The 19,505-nt window shown below is 42.5% G+C and overlaps 1 protein-coding gene across 1 annotated transcript in view; it reads left to right on the top strand.

Annotated features, from left to right (window-relative positions):
- The window catches only part of MPP4 (membrane palmitoylated protein 4), a 29,779-nt gene extending 10,274 nt beyond the window's left edge, over positions 1–19,505 (top strand). The window contains exons 9-20 of the mRNA XM_036320590.1: positions 1,084–1,148; positions 2,410–2,427; positions 4,669–4,707; positions 7,070–7,090; positions 8,431–8,445; positions 9,800–9,841; positions 11,488–11,646; positions 13,285–13,365; positions 14,909–15,002; positions 15,390–15,498; positions 17,082–17,216; positions 18,968–19,505. Coding sequence (XP_036176483.1) covers positions 1,084–1,148; positions 2,410–2,427; positions 4,669–4,707; positions 7,070–7,090; positions 8,431–8,445; positions 9,800–9,841; positions 11,488–11,646; positions 13,285–13,365; positions 14,909–15,002; positions 15,390–15,498; positions 17,082–17,216; positions 18,968–19,159 — 970 coding nt within the window. The 3' untranslated portion in view covers positions 19,160–19,505. The remainder of the gene's footprint in view (positions 1–1,083; positions 1,149–2,409; positions 2,428–4,668; positions 4,708–7,069; positions 7,091–8,430; positions 8,446–9,799; positions 9,842–11,487; positions 11,647–13,284; positions 13,366–14,908; positions 15,003–15,389; positions 15,499–17,081; positions 17,217–18,967) is intronic.

The raw sequence follows: 19,505 nt of genomic DNA, 5'->3' as shown, positions 1-19,505 counted from the left end.
TGGGGCGATAATAGTTGGAGCGGGGGATCCTAGGGAGGAGGGAGAACAGTCTGGAGATGCCGGGAAAAGCAAGGACACGGACCCAGCTCCAGGCATGAGCAGCGGTGCACTGGGCCGGCTGCCAGCCACTGTGTGCCCCTCTCTCAGCCACGGTCAGCGAAGTCAGGGTGGCAGCTGGCAGCCAGCCACGTGGCAGCGCCGACACCAGAGGAACTGGCAAAAGCTACATATTGGGGCTCCCCCTGGAAAGGTGCAGGCACAGCTGGCCTCAGGGAGGCCTGGGCTTTCCTAGAGCGAGGATGCAAAGAGCTCGCTCACAGACAGGGCTGGGGGCCGGGAGTCCCAGGGTATGTGTGAGAGGGCTCAGGGAGGGGCGTGGTGGGCAGTGTACAGGGATTAGCATGTAGGGGATAAGGGTGGCCTGAGCTCAGGGAGGGGCGTGGTGGGCAGTGTACAGGGATTAGCGTGTAGGGGATAAGGGTAGCCTGAGCTCAGGGAGGGGCGTGGTGGGCAGTGTACAGGGATTAGCGTGTAGGGGATAAGGGTGGCCTGAGCTCTGGGGGCTGAGGACACGAACAGGGACAAAGGCCCAAAGAGATCGCTCTTCATGGTCTCATGAGGGCAGATGTGGCGAGGAGGCTCTGGTGGGGTCCTGCATGGAGCACATGAAATGCCAGGTTTATCGGACGAGGAACGGTAGCAGGAACTGAGACCGTGTGTAAAGGAACTGTGGAGGGCGGGCATCGACAGCCAGAGGGAAACAACCTGCTAGAACATTCTAGTGAGACCAGCTGAGGAGGGGAGGGAGCCGGAGGGCAGGTACCGAGGCCTGTGGTCTGCGAACTAGTGGTCACGGGCAGATTTTCACTCTAAGTCACTGTGGCTCTAACACTATCCCATGAGGCAGGAGAAACATCAGAAAGGCTGTGTATTTAGAGAATGTATTTGACAATGTGTTGGGGGAAGAAATCTTTTCACGTGGGTGGAGGCAGCAAGATCCTAGGAACATTCTGGCCTGGATCTGTACCTCCTGGGTTGGCCTGGGTTGACTTTCCTTCTGATAGTGCGTTTCTTTTTTCGTAGGAAGCAACGAGAGTTGTGGTGGGCTCAGCCATACCAGCCCCACACCCACCTCAAATCACCCATGTGTGAGTGTGCTGATACCTCAAACCCAGCATGTGCACCGGGGCAAACTGGCGTCCTCTCTCAGGGCTGGCTTCCTGCCCAGGACAGGATCTTTATTTTTATTTTTTAAATATATTTTAATTGATTTCAGAAATGAAGGGAGAGGGAGAGGGAGATAGAAACATCAATGATGAGAATCATTGGTTGGCTGCCTCCTGCACGCCCCCCACTGGGAATTGAGCCTGCAACCCTCGCTGGTTCATAGGTCGATGCTCAACCACTGAGCCACGCAGGCCAGGCTACTTCGTGTTTTAACAAAGTTTGTGTATCAAGACAAATTGACATACTTCTCTAATTCACTTTCCTATTTCATTGCTCAAATACACAAAGGAATGCTAACAAAGCTTCTAATCAGTATCTGATAACTAGTATGCCCTCTGGGTGACATGTAATTTGCTCATATTTCCTAAGTGCAATTTTTATCAGAGTTTTTGAAAAGCCCATCCTGAAAATCGCTTGCAGACCCTATTAAATCCTCACCAGTCCCTAAGTCCAGGAATGCCAGGGTTGGAGCCACTGACTCTTACAGGGATGTTTCTGATGGAGTGCAATCACTTTCTAAACTATTAGGTCATTTCTTTTTAACTGCTGTAGATGATTCTACAATAGATATTATTTCATATCTGCCTGCTCTGCTTAAATGTTACCTTAGGAAAAAGAAATCCCAGGAGCAGTTTATGGAGTTGAGAGATTTGGGCGTTTTTATTAATGAAGACTTACTGAAAAATTCCAGGCCTGTGCTAGTTTGCAGATGGTTATCAAAATGTTATTTACTGAAGATGCACTTATAGTTGTCATCCCTCTTTCTTTCCCACCCTCTTTTCTTCCCTCCTTCCCTTTCCCTTCCCTCCCTCCCAGTTGATAGGAGTTCCTAAAATATGCTGAACTAAGCACATTAATTCAGAAGTGAGTAGAATGCAATCTTTTATAGCTTATTGGGATGAAAAGTAGGATTTGCCAGAAACAAGTAGATCCCCAATTTTAATAAGGCTCATAAATATATTGGTTTCTATAGGCCATTCACTTATCATTTTGTTACTAAATCTTTACTAAATTTCTGGAGAATAAGCCCAGAATATTAATTACTATAATTTTGGCACTTTGCTTTCCTATTGTCAGTTAGCTAATATGAGAAACTGAGTATAGACTAATGTGTCCTCTCTCTCTCTCTCTCTCTCTCTCTCTCTCTCTCTCTCTCTGCTTCAATCATTTGTCTGCATCCAGCGATTTCTATGGAAGAAGGTAAAAAATAGTAACTGGGAAAAACCCTCATCTCCAAAGTCTCCTAGAAATTTCCTGTAGTTCTCCCCATCAGTTCCACTCAGTTCAGCTATTTATTAAGCTCTTACTGTGTACCTAGTGGTGTGCTCGTCACTAATGCCCCGATGTATAAAAAGATGTCAGTCAAAAGAACGCACACCGTGTAGTTGTCTTAACGCTGAGAGGAATAAAAGAAAAGAGAGCTAACATTTACAGTGTGCAGTCCCACAGTCGAATGCAGCCCACCATACGAACTCAGAAAAAAAAAAGTTATGAAACTGCTTTACATATACTGTCTTCAAAATAGCAGCACCCTAGTCAGTAGTGTGGACTCGTTGATTCTGAGAGAGCAAAATCAGTAGCTCTATTAGATCCCAGAGGGACAAGTTTAAAAATCAGGGCTACTTGTGCTGTTACTATAGCTTTTGTTTGCCTTTAAAAAAACAACAACAAAAAACCTAGTTATGTCCTAGGAACTAGTGAATTCATTATTGCTATAAATTATTACTCTAGAAAATAATCTCTAAATGAACATAAGGCATTGAATGACACTGTTGGAAATCTCAGCTATGCTACTTGTTTATCTGTGCTCCTTCTCTATAAAATAGTATTATTTCATCAAATGTTTCATATTGAATATTTTACTTTAAAACATTGATTAATGGTGTGCCTTTTCAGGAGGTGATAAGTACTACTTTATAATATCATAGTTTATTATATAAAATACTAGAGGCCCAGTGCATGAAATTTGTGCAAGGATAGGCCCTCGCAGCCCCTGTTTCGTCTGGAAGGTCATCCAGAAGGTCATCCGGACAGTCTTTTGCTGTTCAGCCATTTGGTCGATTTGCATATTATGCTTTTATTATTATAGATAATATGTGCTTTTAGGATATACTTAACACATTTATTAAAGCACTATTTATTGATCTCCAGGGAAGTCCTGGCCACTGTGCTAGGCATAAGATGTACAGTGCTGAAATAAAACAGATTTTTATATTAAAAGGAAAATTCAACTCAGTTTAATAAATAATCCATGTACCTACTATGTGCAGGGCATTGTATAAAGACCTGTAAAGTATGCAAACATTAATAAGACATTTCCACTCTCCAGGCGTGGTCTAGGAGGGTGACTATGGCAAACAGACAATGGTTACATGACAAGGTAGATAAGATGTGCAGCAGCAGAGTTCCAGGCAGTAGGAAGAAAATACCATTCTGTTCATGGCAGGGACATTCATTTTGATCAGTGTTTCCGAGGGACCTTGAACATTACAGGCAGAAGCAACAGCGTAAGCAAAGGCCCAGAGGAAGAACCAGTGATGCCGACTCTCACAGGAGTGTAAGATCTGTGAGGGATGGAAGTGGTCAGTAGCCTTCAAAGTTGGATTGGGGTCATGTTGTAAAGCAGCAATTTTTCATTTCATGGCACATACACTAATTACTAAAATTCTGCGGCACACCAAAAAATGTATTTTTTGCCAATCTGACAAATTTTATAATTTCGATTGATTTACAAAGTGACTTTTTAAAAAATCAGGTGCCTGTACTTGTATATAAGGATTTCTGGTGCCACGAATTAACTGATCATATGCAACCTTATTATGCTACCCGACCAATGAGATGCAACTCTGTTCTATGACCTACACACAGGTCAGGGCATTCACACTGGATGGCTATTGTTGTGTTGGCTGCTGTCATTTTCTTATTTGACAACCTAAGGGAAAAGAGGTCAGTGCCCCTGGGTAAATAGTCAGGTGTTGAATGACTTAAAAATTCTTGTGGCTCACTGGTTGAAAATCGCTGTGTAAAGGGTTTTCAGGATTGAATGGTTTTAAAATTTATATTCTCTTATTCTCTTATACATAACCAAGCTAAAGGTAAAAATAGTTAACATTTATTGAGTGTTTGCCATGTGCCTGAACTTTTCAGTATCTTCCCTATTCCTATCCTATATGGTCGGTATTATTACTATCCTCATTTATAGAAAGAAACTGAAGCTTAAAGGCAAACCCCTTTGTCCAGCATTCGAAAGCCAATGCTTTAACATTTGAAACCATTTTATGTTATGTAGCCGCCCATATCACACATTTTCATTTAATACAGTAGAGCAGCATTTTTATAAGCTGGTCTGTGCTTTACCGACATAAGCCTACCCATAGGGGGTTTTGTTTGTGATGCTAACACATCTTAAATCTACTCTTCTCTTTCGACGCTCTTGTATAGAAGACGACATGAAGATTGACGAGAAGTGTGTGGAAGCAGGTAACATTTCCTCTTGATAGTTTTACCCGCAGAAGAAATATGGAGCACCTCAGATCCAGAATCCCTTAAGCTGAGTCAACCAAAGGGGCCTCAGGCCTTTCCTCTGTTAGAGATGTGTAAAATGAATCCTCTACCCTCTCCTTCTTCTGTGGTTTTGACACTTGGAAGGGCAGCCCAGCTGTGGGGATGTCTTCAGGTCTAACCAGCCTTCTAGAAATCTGTATCTTGGAAATGATCCCAGCAACACTAGGGTGTTACATTCAGTAACATTCAGGTGGAACATATGGAAATCACCATGTGAAATACTATAAAATATTGAGGTATCAATTTTTAAAAAAATATATTTTATTGATTTTTTTACAGAGAGGAAGGGAGAGGGATAGAGAGTTAGAAACATCTATGAGAGAGAAACATCGATCAGCTGCCTCCTGCACACTCCCCACTGGGAATGTGCCCGCAACCAAGGTACATGCCCTTGACCAGAACCGAACCTGGGACCCTTCAGTCTGCAGGCCGACGCTCTTGCCACTGGGCCAAACTGGTCAGGGCTGAGGTATCAAATTTTTAAAAAGCAAAATATATGTTTTGTTATTGTCTGATACCATCTTCTGATAGAGTCTAGTATAGATAAATAGTAGTGGGTTCCAAATTTTGAGAACTATATGAAAACCTTTTACATTTCTATACTTAATTTATTTTTATAAATTGGGAGATTTTTCTTATCTAGTGTCAGAACTAAGATTGGCTCAAGAATCACTTGGGTTTTGTTGAGAGACTGGTTGAAGAGACTTTGGTCTGATAGGTGAATTTGTCTTGGCTTTATGGTCCTGAAAAACATTCCACCCGTTAAGTTTTAAGGATTTTGTTGACTTTATGCAACGATTCATGAATCGGTCAGCATCGCATCTAGCAGATGGAAAAGAGCTCCGAGGAATTGTACAAAACGAAAGACTTTTATATGCAAAAGGGAGCAGGAGCAAGGAAGTTATACTAGCAAAACGTGGGCTGGTTATGGCAAGGTCATTTCATTCAGGAGATGCAGGGCTCCGTCAGGCGGAGAGGTCAAATTATAATTCAGGTAAGTCTCATCTTGGTGATGTGGGGCTTAGCATAAGTGACTCCATTTGGGGACTGTTGTCTTGTTTTTAACAATAAGCTAGTCTAGTTTTTAGAAACTGAAGAACAATGTGAAATCTTTAAATAGGGGGTATTTCAAAGATTCACATATACTTTCTAGAATAACTACAGAAAATGCTGATTTAATATTTATTTTTCCAGGTAATTATTCTTTTTAAAAAAAATTGCAGTAAATCCATTTCCTTTCTGTAATTTTAATTTAAATTTTTATTAGGCAATACATTAACATATTTCAAATTCAAAAGCTACAGAATTATATTCAGTAAAAGTTCCTTTCTTTCCTCACTGCCCTACTCAGTTTTATTTCTTGAGGCAATAAATGCCCCCAGGTTCTTCCATAATCCCTCCAGACGTGTTCTGTGCATATGAAAGCAGGGATGTACATTTTTTCCTCCTCTATCTCACACTCATCCTTACCTTAAAAGAACACACACACAAATAAAAATACCCTCTGATAATACCCTACACAAACTGTTCTGTTCCTGGCTTTTTACTTAGCGTTATATATCTTGGAGATGATTCCATCTTAGTACATAAAAAGCCACCTCATATTTGTTAAACAGCTTATTTTTATTATAAACAATGCTGCAAGGAATACGTTAGCTGCAGCACTGCCTGATCCAAGGATGTGTGCATTGGTGATGTTGCTCTATATTTCAAGTTGCTCTCCGTATAAAATCTAGTTTCTTAATCCTCAGTTTCTCTTTACAACACTAACAAGAACACTTTAACTGATGAGAAAGTTGGGTTTTGTCAAATCTTTCCCAGTCACCCAGTCAAGCCTTTCATATACTTATTCTCCTTGCCACACTTCCCTGGGTGAGGAACCCCCAGTCTTCCGCAGGGTGCAGCCCTCCTGCATCTGCGGGCCTTTGAGCAGCAAAGCTGTGCACTACCCAACCACCTATACGAGCTCCCCACAACATTCTGCCTGTCCCTCCCCACTGAGCCTCGCTTTATTTATTCTCTTCTGTGTCATTTATTTTTAAGCTCCTGCTGTACCCTTGCTTGACATCATGGCCCAACTGCTTAACACCATCTCTCATGTAAGGCTTATATGTGCCATAGAGACACCGCTGAGTTGGCCTGGATTTAGGAACACATTCTGCAGTTGGTGTGCGTGCAGAAGCACAGGGACAGGGAATTATGCTGTTAAACTGCAAATTGAGTATGACTAGTAATATAATGATGCTTTTGGTGTTTTGCCTCCATGGAAAAACCATAGATGAAGAAACATTTGAATCAGGTCAGTAAAACATGAGTGTGTGGCTCTGATTTTTAAATGTATATAGTATTTCGGATTTTGGTGTAAGTTGAACACCTGTTAGGGGTATGGCACAAGCATTGTTTAAATTCATCAACAGTGTAGTTGTGAGATGTAAATTTCACCTTAGCCATTAGGGCCATTTTGGAATTGTGAGGGCATTGTTGGTTGTCACCTTGGTTAGGGGCGCCCCTGGCCTTTAATTGGTCGGAATCGGGAAGGCTAGAGGTTGTGCAGTCCATGACACCGTCCGGCACAATGCTTTGAACTTCCTTCTGAACAAAACTCAGTACAAACACGCGAGAAGTTCCTCGGTACACAATAGTGAGGTAAGTTCTCACCAGACGGACACGAAGAGCTGGTGGCTTAGAAGCCAGTCACCATGGCGAGAGATGTTTGAACAGAAAAAAGACATGGCCTTGCAATTGCTGAACATCAATCAATTCCGCACACTGATAGCAGATAACCTGGATAGTGAGCTATGGGTGCCGAATCCGTTATTTTCTTTAATGTGTCATTTGTTATTACTGATGATACACGGTATCATCAAGTGTCTGTCCCTCAAAATAATGTTGACATCATTAGAGCAGCATAGACCCCTCAGAATATCTTTAAAAAACTGGCCACCTTCTGGGGCCTGTTAGCATTACTCACCCTCTTTCAAGTGGGTGCTCCTCACTTTCTCCCTTTCATCATCTATAACTGCTTTGGCATGTCCCCCCTCGTTCACTTAAGGCAAGTTCTCTTTCTCTTACCATAGTCAAGGAAATGTTTGTGCTCGGTTTCGCCTATCTTCAAGGGGCCAGCTGGAGATGGGAGGGTGCGTGGACCAGGGAAGGGTGAGGAAGGAGGACGCTCAGGCTCCCCTGTGGCAGTGCCTGCCTCAGGCCCCTGCCCCACGCCCCTGCCCACTTCCTCCACTTCCTGGCTTCCCAGGCTGCAGCCCAGCCTCCTCTGGGGAAGGGGGAGAGCGGAGGCTCAAATCAGTTGCCTTTCTATAATTTCTCTCTCTCAAGCCTCATTCCATGCCAAGTAGAGAGGAGTTTTCATGGATAAAAAGCCTTTAGGAAGAATCCAGCTAAGCAACTTGCAGAAAAAGCTACTGTGCCCCCAGCAGCAGGGTCTGGGGGGTGAGGGGGAGGGTGTTGCTCATCCTGCCAGGACTCCCAGGACTCCCAGCTTCTCTAAGGGGGACGTGACTGCCTCGCTTTGTCATTTGTCTTTATTTGATGGCTGCTTGATCTCAAAAGCTTAACTTTTTCATGTTTGTTTATTTGTTTATTTATTTGTTTATTTATTCTTATACTTCCTCAAATGTCCAGAGGAACTTTCAGAAGGTAACTGTTTTTATTTCCTGGGTAAGCCAAATAAAGCTATGTTTAAGATTTTTCAATGAATACCTGACAGAGTACATTTTAAGATACATGATATTTTAAGGCTGAAATATTCAATTTCATAGAAAATATTTAGAAGTAAACAATGAAAGAAATTCAGCTTGATGAATAGATCCCTAAGTAAACATTTCCCTTTAAACTTACTGGCATATTTCGGTTAGAAAAATATGCTTACTTACCAGAGATGGAATCTATATTGTTGTGTTTTCCTTATATTTTAAAATGTGTGGGGTTTGTTTTTTTTTTTAAGAAAACAAAGGTTAAGAGGAAAAGCTTGTATGTGTCAGTTCATTCTATGAAAAATGCTCTTTATGTATTTTTTCAATGATCAGAACAGAGTTGCATAAGTGACGAGAAGCAGATGTTAGCAAAAAGTACCTGGAAATGACATTTCTGTGACATTTCTCTCTGGAGTTTATAACAATTTCACTGAGACCCCAGGGGAAGCAGAGGCAGGAGTTTCAGGGCCACTGGACGGTTTCCCTCCCTTTTTGCCTCTCCCGTTCTTGGACCGTCAGAAGTAATTGGCAGCTGTAGAGCAAATACTAACTATACAGAATGAGCCATTTAATAATCCTATATCATAAAAGGCTAATATGTAAATTGTCCCTTTGGGAGTTTAACCAGGAGTTCGATCACTCACTATGACATGCACTGACCACCAGGGGGTGACATGGGACATGGCAGGCAACCAGCAGCAGCTTCCGGGTGCTGAGGGAGTGAGGGAAGGAGGGGGCGGGGAGGCCGGGAGGTGGAGAACTTGATTGGCCCTGATCGCTGGCCAGGCCTAGGAACCCTACCCGTGCATGAATTTTGTGCACCAAGCCTCTAGTGGGGAAGATAACCCATCTCTAACAAAGAGGTTACTTACAGGACCTGCAGAAATCAATAGCTACAAGTTAAAGCCAAACCCAGTTATCTGTGTGTGTTTTTAAGTCAGTTTACTCTGGGCATGTTTAAGAATATACCCAATTTTTATATGTTTTTACAATGACTCAATATCTTTCTTATAACTTTACATAAGCCTAAAATTGGTTCCTGTTCCCAACCATACGAGACAGACTATATGAACTGTACTGCTAACATTCTGAAGAGTGTCTCCATGTAGTTTGGAACACGGGATAGGATGGAAAGTGCTTAGGACATTCTTCAGTCAGTCACTCAAGGCTACGACAGCGGTGCTGCCATCGACTGCAATAGGGTCACTGAGAATTCAGAGAGAATCACATGCCTCTGTTCTAAGTAAACTTCTCCTCCTTCCCCATGTGTTCCGCTCCTGCCGCTCTCTGTGTCCCAGACAAGGAGGAGTTTGTTGGCTACGGTCAGAAGTTCTTTATCGGTAGGTGTGGATGAATCAGAGGTGGGTCTTTGTCACTCCCTAAGCTATATTCATACCTGACAACCTTCTGATAGCTTGTTTTTCTGGTGGACATTTCCAACCTTGGTCTGGTTTTCCTCTATCTTTTGTGTGTGTGTGTGTGTGTGTGTGTGTGTGTGTGTGTGTCTGTGTCTGTGTGTGTGTCTGTATTCTGATGTGTTGATCATTCATTGTTATTAATCTGGTTTCCAGTGGATATTTCTTAATTATTTCCCCAATATAAATCTTCCGTATTCTGCCAGACTGTCCCACAAGTGCTCTTTAGTGATACAATAAGCAAATGTATTGAGGATAATAAGAGCTGTTTTTCTTTGTTAGAGAAAGGAGTTACACATGTGGAAGGATTGTGGGGGGCGGGGCTGGGCTGAGGCATGCTAAGATAAATCCTATAGTGCTGAATTGGCCTTGAAGGTATTGGTGTGAACTAATGCTTTTCAACATATATAGATGAAAATATATATAGATGCAAATATATATATATATATAGATGTGTGTGCATGTGTGTGTATGTGTGTGTGTGAGAGAGAGAGAGATATACATATATAGTCCCCAGCTCTACCTTCTGAGAGGGCCTGGGAACAGCTTTGGCACTACCAGAAAGCCCTGTGGTTCAGTGGGCAGATTAAGCAGGATTCCAGGAGTTTGCAAATCACGACTAAAATGTCCAACTCTGCCACTAGACACACAGTTGTGAGCAACCACCAATCCTGTCTGTGTCTTAGTGTTTCCATCAGAGAATGTGAGTAATAAGCCTGCTCCACTGTTTCTACCCTGGCCCGAGCCACCAGCCCCCCTCATCTGGGAGTAGCCCCCAAACTGCTGCCCCCTGACCCTATGCCTCCTCAGCCTACAGTTTACATCCCGCCTTCAGCAACCGGAGGAATTCTTTCAACATAAACCAAATCATGTCACACCCACCTCTTGACCATTCAGTGACTTCCCACCCCACTTTGACCACAGTCCAACATGGGACCGAGGCCCTGTGTGGTCTCCCCAGCTTCCTCTCCAACACACTTCCTACCACTGTCCCTACTGCTCACTGCCCACGGCTACACATGCTCCATGCTCTTCCTCAAGCGCTTCAAGCCCTCTCCTTTCTCTGCACCCTTGCAGTTGCTGTTCCCTCAGCCGGGTCTGCTCTTCCCCCCAGATGCCTCCTTAGCTGGCTCCATTACTTCATCCAGACACCTGCTCAGTGTTGACGTCTCGGACACTTGACTGAACCACCTGCCTGAAGAAGCACCTTGTCAACTCTCTATCCACCGATCCTCCTCCTAATCACTCGTTGTTGTTGTTGTTGTTGTTGATTTTTGTCTCTCCTCCTCCATAAGATGTAAATTCATGAGGAAAAGGCCTGGGTTTAGTTAGCCGTTATCTGACCAGCACCTGTACAATGCCTGGCACATAGTGGGCGCTGGGTGCCACTTAGAGGTAACGTCTGGGCATCTTGTTGTTTTTCCTTCCTATTGCTTCCTCTCTCCTACCGTCAGACAGGCATGGCTCTGCTAGTCAGCACTTCAGATCACAGGCACTGCGTGTCCACCAGGTTGGAAGCTGGACGGAATCTTTCCTGCCTGGATCTCACGTTCTGTGCTTTTCCCTTCCAGCTGGTTTCCGCCGCAGCATGCGTCTCTGTCGCAGGAGGTCTCTCCTCCCCACCCTGTGCTGCCCCAGCAGCTGCCACAGTGCGGCCGGGGCCCCCTATGAGGAGGTGGTGAGGCACCAGCGGCGCCCCTCGGACAAGCACCGCCTCATCGTGCTCGTGGGTACGTCCCATCCAGGCAGGCAGTGTCTCTCCTGCTCCACAGTGAGGTCTCCCTTCTCCACTCAGTGGTGAACACAGAACTCTTAGGGGCTGCCATAGGGACAGCTTAAAAAGTAAAGGCTGTTTTATGTGTGTGTGTTTATAGATAAACCCTTAATGTATCATGCTTTTATTGTCTACAGTTGAATGTCACATGCCGTAGTGTATTTGAACTTGCAGAATAACAAGTTGTACGGTGATGAGGTCATAACTGAGATTCATTTATTTATATACTAGAGGCCTGGTGAACAAAAATTTGTGCACTCGGGAGGGGGGGGGTGTCCCTCAGCCTGGCCTGTGCCCTCTCGCAGTCTGGGACCCCTTGGGGGATGACCACCTGCTGGATTAGGCCCGCTCCTTGGGGGAACGGGCCTAAGCTGGCAATCAGATATCACTCTGGCAGCCTGGCATCTCTCTGGCAGCCTGGGAACCCTCGGGGGATGTCCACTTGCCAGTGGGGAGCAGGCCTAAGCTGCAGTCGGACATCCTTAGCGCTGCTGAGGAGGCGGGAGAGGCTTCTACTACCACCGCTGTACTGGCAGCCATCAGCCTGGCTTGTGGCTGAGCAGAGCTCCCCCTGTGGGAGTGCACTGACCACCAGAGGGCAGCTCCTGCATTGAGCGTCTGCCCCCTGGTGGTCAATGTGTGTCATAGTGACCAGTCATTCCCAGTCGTTCTGCTGTTAGGATCAATTTGCATATTACCCTTTTATTATATAGGATTTATTTTTTTGCCTGATTAGAATTTGTTCTCTAAGCATAAATGACTGTGCTCCCAGACTGGATCATTATTCTGTATAAGGGGAAAAAAATCCTTAAGATCCATTTTTAAAAGAAATTTGTAACCATCTCCTTTAGAGAAGTGTCAAAAACTCCTGGGCCGTATCATTGGTGCTAAACAAGGCACATAAGTGTGGATCAACCTTTTGTGACCCAGATCCCCCCAGGCGGTCCTGGGTCTTGGCAGCGGCAGTCACCTCGTCTCACTGCCACCTGCTCTGCAATCAGGGCAGGTCCCTGTAGGGCTAACAATGTGGCTTACAGCCAGGACCTGCAGAGTGTGCTGGGCACAGTGCAAAACGGGACTGCAAGGCCCCTTGTTCAAAAGTTACTAGGGATTTACCGCAGCAAAAGAAGAGCATTTAACCAAGTGCAGTCCCCGAAGCATGGGCCCTGCGTACCACACAGGCTCCGTGCCCAGGAGGTCAGCCCTGCCTCCAGTGGCATGGGGGGTGTTGACTCAACCGCCTGTCGCCTGTGGGGAAAAGTGCCCCTGGCTTCTGTCAGTCGCAGGACCGCTCACTATGGGGCCTGGCTTCTGGGTGGCAGATGCTCTGAAATGAGGTAGGGAATTCGCTCAGGGTCCATATTAGACGAGGATGGCTGGGGTGTCAGTTTCCGGCAACTCCCCGCCTCGTTTCTGCGCGTTGGAGAAGCGTGGATCCTTCTGGGCTGCTCCAGTGCATGAGACCGGACGCTCTGCCGTTTCCCTAAGAACAGCTGCTCTCGGGTTTCTTCAGGGGAAGGACTGACACGGTGATGTCACCGCCTCACTGTACCTGCCCACACCTCACGAGTTCTGTCTGTGACTGTGTGTGTAGGGCCTTCTGGTGTTGGAGTGAACGAACTGAGAAGACAACTCATTGGACTCAATCCTGGCCATTTTCAGACTGCTGTGCCACGTATGTTTCTCGTTTCTCTTTCATAGCGGTTCATGTTTGGGTAAACATTTCCTTGCGTCTGCAGATGCACCGAACTCACTCAGTTATGTCATACCCTCTTTGTTGTAAAAATATACGATGCAAGGGGAGTTCTTAAAATGTCTAACTGTATTTATTTTAAAGAGGGAAATGCTTACTAACTAGGCTTTTAAAAGGTGACTGTCTTTTTTCCATTTGTTAACAATCATATATATGACCTTTCAGGACCACTGATATAAAGCAATAGTAACTGCCATTTATTCAGTACTTGCTACCTTCCTGGCACTGTGCTTGACTCTTACTTGCTTTTTTATTAAAATGTATGATATATGCACATATAATGTTATGTAACTATAAGTGTGCTTGTACCGTACATTGTGGGAAGAGCTTGCGGGTGCTTCCCCTTCACCCCAAGGCAAGACAGAGGACCTTGGGGAAGCCACTTAAAGAGCTTAATATGGGTTTCCTGCAATTTAGGTGTCAAACTGAACCTAAAACTATCTAAAGGACAGAGCTTGGAGGAAGTGACCCACGGCTGTATTTTGGAAGTAGCTGCCCTTTTAGACTCTGTCACAGCAAAAAATGTTGTGATGTTTCCCAAGGACCAGATGTGGGTGGATTATGTGGGAGAGCGACCCCTGGGGTTGTCTTAGTTTTGCCAAAGAGGAAGTCTCAGTAGAAAGAGGCCAAAAGGGGACCCCAGATACTTCAGGGTGTGGACGAAATCACAAATGACTGGCTGGCATGCGGATGGATTTGAATACACGTTAGTTGAATAAATGGATGAGCAGACAATGGATCACTTTCAGGTATTCAATGGACTCCTATGTTCCCTACCCGGTGCTATTTAAGTTGAAGACTGTAATCAAAGTGCTCATATCAACCAATCAGACTGAATTCAGACTCCACCGCCCTCTCTCTTCTGGAGATCCCTAAAATGAGTCACCATTTCCCACAGACTGCGGACGGTCCTTGGCTTTCTCCATTTCAAATCTGACACAATCTGGTGCAGTAGAAAACAGTCTAGGAGGAGTCAGAACACCTAGGTTCTTGTTCTCAACTTAGCTTTTCATTAGTCTGTGTATGTGAGCAAGTCAGTTACTCTCTGAAATCTCCAGTTAGCTATGGTAATAGCATTTCACCCAGCCAGGAGTGTGAGGGGTGAAAGGAGATCTGTGAAGTGCACCATGTAAACATAGCATATTGCTGGGATTGCGACCTGGGAGGCATATTAGGGCTCATACATAATTTACTGCTGCTTATTTAGAAGTTAGATCAGGTGTTCCCTTCGGGTATCTCTATCCTGGCCTAATACCTAATATATTCTTGTCCACACCATGAGCATTAAATAAAGGTTTACAGATTGAATAATTTTGATATGAGAACTACTTTCTTATCACCAAGTCAGACTTCTTTTTGGTTTTAGTATTTTATTTGTCTACCTATTTATGTATTCATTCACTTATTTTGTAATGAATCAAAACATTTTGAAGACTCTAAAATCTTTAAAATTCCTTTTTGACAGATACTACTCGTTCCAAAAAGAGTTATGAAGTAGATGGGCGTGAGTATCACTATGTGTCAAAGGAAACATTTGAAAGCCTCATGTATAGTCACAGGTAAGCTCATGTTTAGAATCTGATTCTCACCTCTGCTTGTTTTACATTCAAACTAGAGTCTCTAGTTTATGCACTGCTCAAAGGTTCTGAGGAAATTGATGTTTGTTTTTGAAGAATTAACCAAAGAATGTAAATTGATATACTCGTAAACCAGTCATTGGGCTCTGAGAGGGAGCAGAATAGAAGTGCAAATTTTAGAGAATTTGGAGAATTCATTAAGTCTTAGATCTCCTAATATTTTTTTCTCCTGTCAAATGTCCACTAATTGTTTTTGTGCTAGCAAAGTTCAGTATTTTATTCCATTCTGTTGGGGTTTATCTTCATGTTACTACTACTAATATCTTACCTGTAGAAAGAGTTCTTGCTTTCTTTGTTCCACCCTTGTAGGATGCTCGAGTATGGGGAATACAAAGGCCACTTCTATGGCACCAGCGTGGATGCTGTTCAAGCCGTCCTCAATGAAGGGAAGATCTGTGTCATGGACTTAGAGCCTCAGGTGGGTCTGTGGTGGAATGTTTCCCATCTTCCCAAAGTAATGAATGCATGCCATTCATTTTGGGCACATGCTATAGGTTTTATTTTGTTATTGTTGGCCTTTTAAGGATAAGACTACTTTCCATATCTAAGGGCCAGAATCTTACATAAAGAATCAATTGTCACCCTAGCTGGTTTGGCTCAGTGAATAGAGCATCTGCCTGTAGACTGAAGGGTCCCAGGTTCAATTCCAGCCAAGGGCATATGCCTGGATGGTGAGCTCGATCCCCAGTAGGGGGTGTGCAGGAGGCAGCTCATCAATGATTCTCTCTTATCATTGATGTTACTATCTCTCTCCCCCTCTCCCTTCCTCTCTAAAATCAATAAAAGATATTTTTTAAAAAGAACCAATTGCCAATAGCTTATGTATAGTTGGGAAATAAATTTAGTTTCTCAGATACAAAACCAGAACTTAAGAGGTGGCTATAAAGAAAAATTAGAATCTTGCTTTGACCTTGATCACAAAGGCATCAAGTTTACTTCATAGAAGGAATAAGATGTTGCTTTACTCAAGGAGGTGAGGTTTCTATGTTGTTATATCTATAGCTACCTCCTCAAGACTATATGTGGAATGGAGCAGGAGTGAGCAAGTTAAGATAAGATAAAGAACATACAATGTGTAGGCCCAATTTTTATGGTACTTGTACTTTCTTTCCCTTTTCTGTAGTCATTTAAAAGTATACCTGTGTGCTAAAGAGAATCAGGGGACGATAGATTTGTTCTTACGAGGGTCAAAGCTGGTGGACAGTGTGATGTCAATAGTATCAATGGCAAGAGTAAAGGGAAGTGAGGATGAAACAGAGCTGATCCTCCTTGAGAGTGTCTGTCTTTGTCTTTGTTTCGTGAGATCATGTATAGAATCATATTCTTGAATTTCAATAAGATGTCATGGCTAGTGAGAGGAAGAGTCGGGATTTAAAGTAAATTTTTATTCTAGAATCCTCTTGATTATTGTTTTTTTAAATATATTTTTTATATTGATTTCAGAGAGGAAGGGAAAGGGGTCGAGAGTTAGAAACATGATGAGAGAGAATCATTGATTGGCTGCCTCCTGCACGCCCCCTACTGGGGGGTGATTGAGCCCGCAACATGGGCATGTGTCCTTGGCCGGAATTGAACCAGTCCGCAGGCCAATGCTCTATCCACTGAGCCAAACCGGCTAGGGCTCTCTTGATTATTAAAATGTTTTTTAGAGTTGAGAACTTGGGGGCACATGAGAATATACTCTGGCTACAAATAATTGCTAATTTCTGGTCTGAGAAATTTTGAGAACATTCATGTTGACTCTAGGAAATTAGGACTTGTATGTGTGTGTTTTTAATTCTCACCAAAGGCTATGTTTTTTATTGATGAGAGAGAGAGAGAGAGAGAGAGAGAGAGAGAGAGAGAGAGAATTGATTGGTTGCTCTGACCAGAGATTGACCCCACCCTGATGAGGAATGGAACCCACCACCTTCTGGTATATGAGATGATGCTCCAACCAACTGGGCCACACTGGCTAGGGTAGGAATTCTGTTTTTAAATGTGCACTTCATTTCTGTGTAGGGTATTCAAGTGGCTCGAACCCATGAACTGAAGCCCTATGTCATATTTATAAAGCCATCGAACCTGAGTTGTATGAAGCAATCTCGAAAAAATGCCAAGATCATTACAGACTACTTTGTGGACATGAAATTCAAGGTAAAAATCACTGTACTGTTTCCACAGCCTCCTTATGTTAAGGGATATAACTCTTGTTTCTAATGAATAATGCCTTATGATTTATCTTTCCTGGACATCACTTATAAATATTAAAGTAAAGTTTAATAACTATTATAATGCTACTCTTGTTTTTTCTTCTTATTTTTTTTTGGAGGGTGAGTATCTAGCTTAACCCTTCAAACCACAGTTTGCAAAGCCACATAGAAATTGGGTGTGCACAAGCCTGATATCTGTATTTAAAATGAATTATTTATTTTATAAAAACATTTGGGGGTTTACTTCTTAAATGCTTTAGCGAATATATCTCATCTGTAATGAGGTATCTTTATATATATATTTCTAAACATGAAAACTTATGTTAATGAAGATGGTAATAATAGAGGGGCCAAGCCAGGTGGGATTAATCAGTGAACTTTTCCTAGGATTGCTGATTTCCCCTCACAACCCCAGTTTTTAAAATTAAATCTACTTTAAATATTTTAAGTCATAGCATATACTCAGCAAGGTGTGTAAGTCTTAGGTGTACAGCTCAATGAATTTTTACATGTCTATGCACCCAGATGGCCATCGTCTATCAAGATATTACTTCCACTTATTTTTGTGTATGGTAAAGAAAAACCAACATGTAACATAAAACACAAAACTTACCATCTCAACCATTTTAAGGGTATAATTCAGTAGTGTTTATTTACGTTGTGAAAAAGATCTCCAGAACTTTTTTGTCTTGCAAAATTAAACATATGAAATGTGCCATGAATTGGCATGCCATCTTTTACATAGGGACCATACTAATGCCTGTATCATTCTAATTATAGTGTGTATGTTGCCTAAGTGAGCATAGGTATCTTTATATTATCCTTTATCTCTCATTATTTGTATCTTCTTTTACTTCAATGACTTCTGTATGAAAGTCTGATTCTCCAGTTTGCATTTCAGACAGTGGAGTCCATGGATATATTCTCTGAGTCTAATGGCATTTAAAACTGTGTTCTCTCTCATTTTTTATGACAGTGTAGACAAATTAAAAGTATTTCTGGATCATGTGTATGGTCACCTTGTAAAGGAGTACTGCCACAAGATTTCAGTGTCTGCATTTATATTTGTGTTTATGATTGTATTGACGACAAGTTGTACTATTTTAATTGTTGTGGACAAACTAGAAAACAGAAATGAACTTAAAGCATTAGTGTCAAGTGAAGGCCAAATATCCTTCACTGAATGAACATTTCACAATAGTAGAAATAGACAATATTATAGGTGAATTAAGTCATCATGAAGCAAAGTGTAATTTAGGTATGCCTATTCAATAGAACCATCTTACCATCCTCATGCTAAAAGTGACCAAAATAACACCATTCTTATTAATGTTTATTTAAAATTTATGTTTAAGTTTTATTTATATTTAATTGGTAAACATTTTTTGGTTTTATGTTGTATATGGTTTGAGAGCTCCAAATGTTTAGATAATAGGATAATTTAAGTCCAAATGAGATCTTGAGAGGATTGGTCTGTCTACAAACCATCATTCAACTTTGGAAAACCTTGACCAGGGAAACATTAGTAAGACTAACAAAAGAATCATATGTTTTTTGGTTTAAAATAGAGGACACTGATTTGACCTAATTTTTAAAAAATAGTTCGCATCTGAATATAACAGTGTAACAAACTGCTATCATCTCTGCTTCTCTCGTTGAGTTTGTACTATCTGCATTCTTTCACTTCTCCTGAAGGATGAAGACCTACAAGAGATGGAGGATTTAGCCCAAAAAATGGAGACTCAGTTTGGCCAGTTTTTTGATCATGTGATTGTGAATGACATCCTTCAAGATGCATGTGCCCAGTTGGTGTCTGCAGTTCAGAAGGCTCAGGAGGAGCCTCAGTGGGTACCAGCAACATGGGTTTCCTCTGAGACTGGGTCCTAAGGGCTCCTGCTTCGTGTTGGAGTTTTAACAACGTTTGTCTATTTCAGCTCTGGAGTAACAGCTGCTATCAGAAGCAGCAGTATTTGCCCTATTATAATATGTGCAATGTTTAAAGTCCTGCAGTTAGTTAATTAATCTTACTTGAAAAAAATGTTTGCATTGTATGGTTATGTAGTTACCTGTTTGGCTTTTAGAAAAAAATGTTTGCTTTTACCTTATGTATAGCAATTGGTAGGGATATGAACAAAGTCGAGTCACTGAGTATGAGAACCTTTTATAGTTTTCATATGGTCGTTGTACAATTCAGATAAAATGAGCTTTCCTAAATAAAATAAATAGTATTTAA

Source organism: Myotis myotis, unplaced genomic scaffold (assembly GCF_014108235.1).
Source record: "Myotis myotis isolate mMyoMyo1 unplaced genomic scaffold, mMyoMyo1.p scaffold_m19_p_8, whole genome shotgun sequence".
NCBI lineage: Eukaryota > Metazoa > Chordata > Mammalia > Chiroptera > Vespertilionidae > Myotis > Myotis myotis.
The sequence above is the reverse complement of the archived record's forward strand: the minus strand, read 5'-3'. Positions and strand labels throughout refer to the sequence as shown.